General features: G+C 37.2%; 1 protein-coding gene across 3 annotated transcripts in view; it reads left to right on the top strand.

Annotated features, from left to right (window-relative positions):
• Window positions 1-10,821, top strand: part of HNF4A (hepatocyte nuclear factor 4 alpha) — a 70,794-nt gene extending 59,973 nt beyond the window's left edge. For all 3 annotated transcript variants that reach the window (XM_039351285.1, XM_039351286.1, XM_039351284.1), the window contains exons 7-10: window positions 1,305-1,460; window positions 3,937-4,173; window positions 5,720-5,845; window positions 7,391-10,821. In XM_039351285.1, the coding sequence (XP_039207219.1) occupies window positions 1,305-1,460; window positions 3,937-4,173; window positions 5,720-5,845; window positions 7,391-7,533 (662 nt within the window). In that variant the 3' untranslated portion in view covers window positions 7,534-10,821. The remainder of the gene's footprint in view (window positions 1-1,304; window positions 1,461-3,936; window positions 4,174-5,719; window positions 5,846-7,390) is intronic.
• Window positions 10,822-11,122: the final 301 nt, after the last annotated feature.

An 11,122-nucleotide genomic window follows, 5' to 3' on the forward strand; every position in this document is an offset into this window, starting at 1 on the left:
ACCCAGCCTCTTTTTCCACCTTGATGTCTACTTGTATGAATGGTCTTCTTCAATGGAACATGAGATCCAGATGTTGTTTTCTTTAACTTTTGATGCTTTTGAGTTTTCCTGGTATTTTTTCTAATGAGAAAGTGGATTGATTGAACAATTTCTTTAGCTTGCTAATATGCTATTAGGAGCTGTCTTATCTCGGAGGCCCAGCATTTAAAAATTGTTTTGTGGTGGAATTAAGAACTCGAGAAACAATTCCAATTTTCTTTGGGAAAATCACTTATTGGCCAGAAAAGTTGATGGGTAACAAATAATATAACACAAGCATTCTTAAGCTTTACAGGTAGTTCTCGACTTATGACCACAATTGAGCCCAAAATTTCCATTGCTCAGCAAGGCAATTATTAAGTGAGTTTTGCTCCATTTTACAATCTTTTTTTGCCACATTGGTAAGACAATCACTTATAACCATTCATTTAGTGATTGTTCAAAGTTACATCAGCAATGGAAAAAAGGTCACTTATGACCAGTGCTTTTTTTCTTTAAAAAAAAAGTTGTTAAATGAATCATACAGTTATTAAATGAATCTGACTTCCCCCATTGACTTTGCTGGATGGAAACCAGCTGGGAGGGCTACAAATGGTGATCACATAACCCCTGGACAGTACAACTGTCATAAGTACATGCCAGTTGCTAAGTACCCAAATTTTGACTATGTGATTGTAGGGATGCAGTGACGGTCATAAGCAGGGCTTTTTTTCTCATAGAATGCCCAGAACGGAGTTCCGGCATCTTTTTTGGATGGAACATTGTAAGGTAGGCAAGGTGGGTTGTATGACGTGTGTGAGGTCTGGCACCTTTTTTTTTTTTTTAAGAAAAAAAGCACTGGTCATAAGTGACTTTTTTTCCATTGCTGATGTAACTTTGAACAATCACTAAATGAATGATTATAAGTCAAGGACTACCTGTAGTTTACAATGATACCTGCATGTCAGCAGAACAGTTCTACAAGGACCTTGTAGAATATAAAAAAGTGATGTGCTACAATTATCTAATTAATTAATCATTGTGGTTTTGGTGAAGAGGAACTGATCCCCTATGACTGGTACTCTAATTTTAAATAGCTAGATAAGGAAAAGAAAATATTTCCACCAGCTTAAACATTGAACTGACAGTGATTTTTAGATGGCAAGAAAAAAAAAGATCAATGGTTGTTATATTGAAAGATAGCAAATTATAGAATAAATGTTCTGTATGGAAACAATGAAGCAATTTGATTGAATGAGAATTTAAATAACCCCATTTTCCTGCAGGAAATGACCACATAATCCCTCGAAACTGCCCAGAATTGCTGGAAATCAGCCGTGTAGCTGTGCGAATTCTTGATGAGCTGGTGTTAACATTTCAAGAGCTGCAGATTGATGATAATGAATATGCTTGTCTGAAAGCCATTATTTTCTTTGATCCAGGTAGATACTGTTTTTGAATAATTGGAAAAGGATTATAAGGATTCTTCCTTTAAAACTTAGTCCCATAGCATTGCTGAGGAATTTATTTCTTCAAACCAAGTCCTTAATACTATTTTGCTATTTCATTCAGCAATACTTGAACTCCAGAGTCAAAGTTCCCCAAAGGTTCTCAAAGTATGGTCCGAAGACTCTTTCAGAATGTCAAATAAAAGTTAATGGCTTTACTGTTGTGGTGAGTTGCCCAAAGTTGTTAAAGGTGGCCATACTGAATAAATGTTTTAAATAAATCAATAAATATTTTTAAAATTCAGTTTTAATTTCTAATACAGTAAATATTGATGAGAAAAATCTACATAAACCAAAGCTCTTTGGGGGGGGAAGTCCCTAATCATTTTAAGAATATAAGGGGTGCTGAGACCAAAATGTTTGAGAACTGCTATTCTAGATCAGTCTGTCATGATACTCTCCAGGTTTGTTGGACTTCAGTTCCTATGACCCTTTTTGGTCAAACTGGGTTTGAGAGCAAGGGAGCTGAAGCTCCTGTCAAAGGATGAAGGCCCTCAGGTCATGCAAGATTGTGTTACAATGAATATTATCAAGTAGCAATAGCAATATTAGACTTATATACCCTTCATAGTGCTTTTGCAGCATTCTCTAAGAGGTTTACAAAGTCAGCATATTGCTCCCAACAATCTGGGTCCTCATTTGACTGACCTTGGAAGGATGGAAGGCTGAATCAACTTTGAGCCAGTTAGGATTGAACTCCTGACTGTGGGCAGAGATAGCCTGCAATATTGCATTCTAACCACTGCACCACCCTGGGATAATTCAGGAAGTATTTCCCCAAATAGCAACTTGGAATATGAGCAACAAAAAGCTTACTATATGGTCATTGAACAAAGCATCTTAATTGTACTAGTATCAGTTATTGGCTTCACATGAGATGGCTTTTCTTTCAGTTGCTTCCTTTCAATTCAGCCAATAGTCCTGCTGCACTATGATGAGTAACAGTAATAGTAACATTGAGAAGAAAACAGTATAATTATAGGTAGTCCTCAATCAACTGCATTTGGAACCAGCAACTCTGTCACTAAGCAATGCAGTCATAAAGTGAAATGTCATATGACAGCGCCTGACATACAATGTTAGTTCATCAGTTCTGGCTGCATTCGTTAAGCGAATCACCACAAGTTGTTAACATAATATCACATGGCCATATCTTGTGAATTCCTGTCAGCTTCCCCACTGACTTTATTTGTTAGAAGCCAGTTATGAAAGTTGCAAATGGTGAACATGTGACCACAGGATGCTGTAACCATCATAAATGCATGCGAAGCACCCAAAATTGCAATGATGGGGATGTTTTGATGGCCACAATTTCAAAGATTAGCGACAAGTCTCCTTTTGTCACAGCTTGAATGGTCACTGAATCAGACTATTTGAAAGAACAATTAATAGGCATTTCATTGCTGACTCCCCTGTCTATGATCAAGAGCAAATAATAAGCCTCAGCAGCACTTTGTATTAATCACACTAAACACTTGCATACTATTTCATTTTAATTGTCACCAATTAGGTCTGGAAAAATGTGGGAGGAAATATAAAGAACACTGACCTGGCATTTTCATGCCAGAATGCCAGAGAAAGAAAAAAAATCACAATTCTAAAAAAAAAATCTACTGACGCAGTAATCCTGTTTCACAGCTTAATCCAAACCTAATCTATGTTGCATTGGTTTTATTCTGTCAGACCCCAAAAAATGAAATAGAAATGTCTACATGCAAAGGAAAAATGTTTCATGGCTGATGCAGGCTTTAGCCCTTCCCCAGGACAGTTATATGACCAGGTTGTTACAGAAGAGGCAAAAATTGTTTCTTCAGTGTTGTGTTTGGTGGTGCTGTTTCATAAGCTGGGGTTGCTTATGAAAGTTGTTTCATAAACTATAGTGACCCTGTATTAATTTCAACCAGACCTTATACCTGTGAAGTCAAACACTTTGGGGGTCTAGCTCCCTCACGCCTCACAATTGTCCATGCCCAACTGGAGCTGATGAACATTGGAGACAACGGCCATAACAAGGTCCAGAGTTCCCCAGCATTTGCCTTATGTAATCTGAAATCATGCAAAACATTTGCAGGGCAGAATATGGGAACAATGCACCCCCAGCCTTTTTAGTCTCTAGTTCAGTGGCAGAACGCATGTAGAAGTCCCAGACTCAAACTCTTTCAATTTCAAATGTTCTAGGGAAATTCCTGCCAGAATCTTTAGATTGCTGCTTCCAGTCAGGGTCAGCAATATTGGGCTAGATGGATTAGTAACCTAAACCATTTAAGTTACTAGCTAATAACTTTCCTTTAAAAAAACAACATTCTACAAGAAACAACCCTAGATTATTTGAAACAGGGCTACTCACTCTTTCCAATACCTCTGTCCTTCAAAATTGGCATAATATATAATATCTCACCTTTTATTCCAGATGCAAAAGGCCTAAGTGACCCTATCAAGATCAAACGAATGCGATATCAAGTCCAGGTCAGCCTGGAGGACTACATCAATGACCGGCAATATGACTCACGAGGACGCTTTGGGGAGCTGTTACTTCTCCTGCCCACCCTCCAGAGCATTACATGGCAGATGATTGAGCAAATCCAATTTGTTAAACTGTTTGGCATGGCCAAAATTGACAACCTGCTGCAAGAGATGCTGCTTGGAGGTGAATATTGTCGCAGAAACCTTCCTGAAATTGGGCATCAGGACTTTTGCCCCTAGAATGAAAGACAAGTGCAAAATAAACAGTACCATGAATCTCACTTCAGTTAGAGAAGAAAGAAAGATAAAATCAATGATACATCTTGCTTGAGAGTTTGATCTTCCATCTGAAGCAAAATTTCTGTTACACTTTTTTTTTAATTTAGTGGCCATACTTTGCAATTCATGTACAGTAGAGGGATCATTTTTTTAATAAGAAGAAATACTTTTTTCAGACTGTTTCCAAAATTTCGGTTGCCTACTTGAAAAAATGACACACTGAGAAATACTTACTCAACAGACTTCAAATTTTCTATCAGACGATGAACATTTTGGCTTGCTTAGTTTCATTAAAAACAAGAAATCTGTGTCTGTAGCTCAGCCAAGGATATGGTAAAGCCCAGACCAAACTTTGCTCAATTAGCACCTTCCAGATATATTGGAATTACAGACTATGTGGGAGTGTCAGATTCTTTATAGTAAAGGACATGGTAAAATGAGTGTCTTCAACCTCAAAAAGCAGCTGAAGAACAGCTAAGAAAGGATATGGCTTGAAGTAGAAAAAGTGGGGGGGGTCACAATAAGGGGGACTTGGACATTTCTTATTCCCTTCCAGATATTGAAAAGCTGTAGCCCAGCTTTCCCTCAAATTCTAATTGCCTAGGATACATTTTTTAAATTAGTTTTATTCATTTATAAAATGTGAAAATACAAAAGCAAATAGTAGGGGACAACAGTAGAGAAAAGGAAAACAAAAAAGGTGTGGAAAAAGGGAGGGGAAGAAACAAAAGGCATTGACTTCCGACTCTCTCTGTTGCAGTAAAATCAGACATTAAAATCAAATCTCAACTTTTTACATTTGTATAGTAGTATGCACTAGCCATTTCTCTACCGGCAAATCAGTCTAATTGGTCAAACCCAAAATCATGATGTCATTTTTTTCCACCTCAAGCACAAAGTCCAGAAGCGGTTTCCAAATAGAAATAAAACTATTTATGTTCTTTTCTTTTATCAGCACAGTCAATTTGGCCATCTCTGCTAATTCCATCAACTTTTGTAACCATTCATCCATGGTAGGAATTGAGGCATCCTTCCACTTTTGTGCATAGAGCAATCTTGCTGCTGTCACCATATATAAAATCAGAGTTCCAAAAAATTTTTCCAGTTCTCGTTCCATTAGGATACATTCTTAGATTACATGCTGTAAACATAAACTATTGATTTTTCCCCATGATATAATTGAGTAAAATGGGTAACAACAGTATTTGATTAGTTAGGATTAATTAATTTTAATTCTTCCAAAATGTCTGTAATTTGGGCTTCACCAGTTCGTGCTTCCACTATTAATCAACAGAATAATTTAAGTCTAGACTGGAAAGTCAGGAGGTAAAACCTTACCTATTGCCTGTCCAAATGGTTATTGACACCAAGATCATTTCAAAGATTAAAATGGAATATACTTTTTTACACTGAATATTGTCCAATCCTTAGATTCTTATTAACTGTTTTAGGGTCATCAAGTGATACACCTCATGCTCACCATCATCCTCTGCATCCCCACCTTATCCAGGAGAATTTGGGAACAAATGTCATTGTGGCCAACACAATGCCTCCTCAAATCCATAATGGACAGTTGTGTAAGTATTCACACTTAAAAGATCCCTCTGTCCAAGAGTGCTATATTTGTTCTTAGCTACAGTAAGCCAGCTTTTGGCAAAATGATGTCTCCTAATTATGTTTAATTTCTATAGACCAAAGTGAATAATAATTGTGGGAAATGAAATCTAATATTTCTGAAAGATATCGTCTGGAAGAAAAATACTCTATCTACAGCTCTTCATAAATACTAAAAACATAAAATGTATTATTTTATTATTTATTTGAGGTCTACATGCTGTTGCTGTTTCCATTAAAAAAGTGCCCACAGACTTTCTCCCATTCCTTATCAAAAAAAGAAGGCTATGATAGTCTTGCTCACTTTTTTCAGATTTTTTTTATCCCACCTTTATTATTTTTTATAAATAACTCAAGGTGGCAAACGTATCTACTACTCCTTTTTCCTCCTAGTTTTCCCACAACAACCCTGTGAAATTAGTTGGGCTGGGAAAGAGTAACTGCTCCCAAAACAAGCCAAATTTCATCCCTAAGGTAGGACTAGAACTCACAGTCTCCTAGTGTCTAGCCTGGTGACTTAACCGCTAGATCAAACTAGTTCTTTGACCAATTTGCTCTCTGTAATCAATATGCCTACCATTTATGCCTCTGTAGAAATTAAGGGAAGTTAAGAGGACTGAAGCATCCTTTAATGCTTTGCTGATCAAAGGACCCTGAGGGTACTTTAATTCTGCCCTCAGCTAAATCAGAGGCATGCGTAGTTCTTGCTTGCTAGAGATAAAAATTAAAACACCCAAACTAAGATGACCTGCTTTTATTCTTTGTCAAAAATATTAAATGTATAGAAATTTAAACAATGCTACCTCTGCAGTTTCCATCTACTGTAGACCTCATGGCTGAAATGCCAGCTTATTTTTGGATTTTCTCCTTCTTGCAATATCTCGTATGATGAATAATCCTGAAGAACTTGAAAGCTAGCACACTTTTTCCTGCAATTTTCATTGCAATAAAGATAGTGTCATATTATGTACAATAAGTTAGATTTTTTCCCCATGATTGGTACATTGCAGAATGTACTTCTGAATTAACATATATAAGAAATGTGTACAGGTAGTCCTTGACTGTCAACAGTTCATTTAGTAATTTAGTTACAATAACAGTGAAAAGTGACTTATGACTATTTTTCATACTTATGACCATTGCAGCATCCCCATGGTCAACTGATCAAAATTCAGATATTTGGCAACTGGCTCGTATTTATGACGGTTGCAATGTCCCAGAGTCATGTGATTCCTTTTTGCGACCTTCTGATAAGCAAAGTCAATGGGGAAGCCAGAGTCACTTAACAACCATGTTACTTCACTTAACAACTGCAGAGATTCAATTAACAATTGTGGCAAGAAAAGTCGTAAAATGGGGCAAAATTCACTTAACTATCTCACTTAGCAACAAAATATTCAGACTCGGTTGTGGTTGTAAGTCGAGGACTACCTATACATGAAAAATACTTGTGCCTTAATCAAGTCTGTTCAATGGTTTATTTTGTAACAAAGCTTTTCTTCCCATAGCCACTCCTGAAACTCCCCAACCTTCCCCCCCAGCTGGGTCTGGAGCTGAACAATACAAACTACTTCCGGGGGCCATCGCAACTGTAGCCAAGCAACCCAGTTCAATCCCTCAGCCCACCATCACAAAGCAAGAGGTCATCTAGCATCCAGCTGAATGAGGAATCAATGATTCATACACCACAATGTGAAGAAATAAACCTCCCTCGTTCTCATCTCAATCACTCTGGAGGTAGAATATTCATGGAGATTTCCCAGGGCAAAAATGTGCTATTTTTTTTTAATTCGGAAATTACATGGAAAAAAATAAGAAATGATCTTCACATGCAGCTGTGACTGAATGCTGTAGAACTTACAGACTAGCCTCAATGGATGCTTCACCTTTTGCAAAGAGAACCAGATGTCAAACTTTAGATCTGTTGGTGACTGTTCCAAAAATTGCACTGACTTACCTGTTTTGCCACTGCTTACTTCCCTCCCCTTTCTCTACAAATCTGCCCTTTTTTTTTTTTTTAAAGAAGGCAGCTGACAGGAATGATAGAAAGAAACTACACCCCATTATTGGATCATCTCCAAACAGTCCTTTCTGTGACATTATGGGTTACACATTTATAGGAAGAAGACAAAGATGCTGAGACTGAACTCGTTGAAGTTGAAGCATACATACCGTTTGTACTGCCTGCTCAAATGTCTTGGGAAACTCTACAAGTAAAGTATAGACTCATATGCTTCCACTAGCTCTAACAGTCTGAAGGATGAAAGTCTGCTCATTCCAAGCACAATTGTTGTATATGCTACTGATATTTTGTCCATCTGGTAGATTAATAGCTTCTATGGGGAAGCCTTCTCATGCTGAACAAAGGTATGGCCTTGCTGGATCTAGTTAGGATTCTTTCCATCTAACAATGCACTGTACCTCTTAGCTTCTTTGTTGATTTCAGGATTTATCACTCAAGACCACTGCCTCTGCTTATGGAGATTTTGTGACTAACAGACATTACAAATCATTCCTTCATGTCTTTGTCTAATGTTTTTTGAGAGCACAAGGTTTGTGCCATTTGCTCTGTGAAAAAACTGGATCCAAATGGAATTTATGATGGAAATCACTAGGGGGATTGGCAAGGATTGGTGAGAAACCTTCAGGGAACGTCCTATCAAATGAGCAAAGGGCATTTTGTTCCTTCCTATTTACAATGAGGGGAGAATAATGAACCTGCACCTGATCTCAACACTGCCAAACAAGGTGGACAGTAGATGGACCGACTGCACTTCTTCACCAGAATTTGCAGTTTACAAAAATGGATTGTTGGATTGTTTTGACATTCACTCAAAGCTTTCTTATAGCTGACAGTTTCCATAGGGGGCAGACAGAAATAGACCTGGAATGATTTCTTCTTTAGTTATCATCACAAACAGGATATGACATTTAGGAGTTAAAGAAGCTGAAAAAGAACTAAAGCCACTCAGATCTTAAGAGCCCCATGAATTGCTTCAGTTTATCTCAGGAGATCAATAATCAAATTATTCTTTAGCCATTTCAGTTTCTTAGAAAATTGTAGGTTTAATTCACATGACAATTCTAAAGAAGCCATAAGGTGATTCTACCACCCTCCTCAGTGTTTACCAGATAAAAGTGGACTGGGGATGAATTCATACTTGCAGAGTATCACTGTATATCTTAACTACTATTCTACCCCAAGATCCACCAATTGAAGCTTAATTCCAAACATATACACTTAGATTAAAAAATTCAGAGCCCTCAAGCTGTTTTCAGACTGCTTCAGTTTTTTGGGATTTTTTTTGCACAAAACTACTCCAATTCATTTTATCAACTTGATTTCCTCCAAATTTATTGAGATTGCCACTCCCAGAATTTCTAATCAGTTTTCTGGAAGTTGCCATCCAACATGTCTGGAGGGCATCAAGTTGGGGAAGGCACTCCAAAGTTTTATCATTTTAGTAATGTAACAGGAGGGGGTTGTGTGAAAGATGTTTTTTTTTTAGTGCCTTCAAGACAGTTTTATTCCTGGCAACTCCTTGGACAAATTCCTGCAGTTTTCTTTGCAAGATTTTTGGGAAGTGGTTTGCCATCACATCCTTCCTAGGGCTGAGAGAGAGTGATTGGCCCAAGGTCACTGAGGTGGGACTGTAAACACAATCTCCTGGTTTCTAGCCTGATGCCTTAATCACATCAAACTGGCTTTGGAAATTACTATTGTTCAATGTTTGAAATTACAAAATACTGCATATTCCCTTATGCAGAACAGTACACTGGGATTAAGCAGATCCTGACCACACCTCATTGGTGTCCTGTCATCCCAGGTTAGTTGAGAAGTCATTTCATGCTCTACTGATATGCAATACTGTGTTGCTTTGTAAGGCATCAAACTAATCGTGTATTGAATCAGCTTTCCCTTCCAACTAGTGTCAGCTACCTTGTGTTTGGGCAGTTTTTCCCAGCCCTGATGTCCTTAAATCATCTAGGCCCAAATCCTTCTGCACGTGCTCAGGTATATGGTGTTGCCAAAGGTAAACATCTTCTTGGAGCTGGTGATTTCATGAACATATCCATCTACAGTAGTTTTCTATTTTTTCTGCTCCCCCAATGTAGCCTACAGCTTTAATATTGCTTGATGTGCTCCATTCAAACATCAATCAAGCCCACTCTGCTTAGCTTTTCAAGATCAGCTGAGGTCAACTAAGGGCTCCTATGGATAGATCTCCTCCTTTAGTTCAACTGTATTATGGAAATTTGCTTACAATTTTGAAGAATTATATAACTCCTCAGAATTGTTGGGAAGACATTGGTAAAGGACATACAGTAGTAGTAACTATAGTTCTTGCTTTTAAAAAGTAGAAGGACAGTTTGGAGAAACACTTATTTATGAACACAAATACATTTTGTAGAGTCATCTCTTTGTCAGCATTAAAAGGACAGCCAAAGTAATCCCTGCTAAAAAGGGCTCAAGTCAGATTCTTACTGGAAATAAGCCAATTTACTGCTAATCTACCATCATTTATAGGCTGCTGCTTAAGTTCTTTTATGACAGATACAAAAACGAACCCCCTGCCAGCACATAGTCAGTGTCTAAGTATTGTAATGTTTGCCAAACACGAACCTGTTATGCTATGTAATTTATTATAATGATGGGCTGAATAATTTTTCTTTAAATTATTGTGTAAATAATATTGATTCCATGAAATCTTAACATTTTATATGAACAATGTAAATTACAAGACTGCTTCTCCAACTGCAACAATGTTTTATGTATCAAGGTTGGAGGAAGTTATTTTTGATGCAGATTTACTACATGCCATCTTCTAGGATAGTATATTAATTTTCATCGACTACTGCCTTCCAATGGAAACAGCTGGATTTCTTTATTCATGTTTTAAAAAAATAAATACAAAAATCTTTTCTAACCATTCACAAACAGATGTTGTTTCGAAGATGATAGCAAATCAATTAATGTCAAATACAGAGATTTTAGTTCCTTTATATTTCTTTACTGTTAGTCAGTGTAGCATAGTGGAATTATGCAGAAATGAGTTGGATTCATACATATTAAGACTGCTTAATTTAGCCATGGTGTTCCAAACAAACCACAGTTGGCTGGAGGCATCCATAGTCGAATCAAAAATATGGGATAACAAAGTGAGTTGCTCAGCATGTATAAAACGAAGCATAAACTTATAAAGATCATTTGTGTAATTTACATGTATACATACTCATAT

This window comes from Crotalus tigris, unplaced genomic scaffold (genome assembly GCF_016545835.1).
Source record: "Crotalus tigris isolate CLP2741 ecotype Arizona unplaced genomic scaffold, ASM1654583v1 scf7180000018371.15429387391:27106975, whole genome shotgun sequence".
Lineage (NCBI taxonomy): Eukaryota > Metazoa > Chordata > Lepidosauria > Squamata > Viperidae > Crotalus > Crotalus tigris.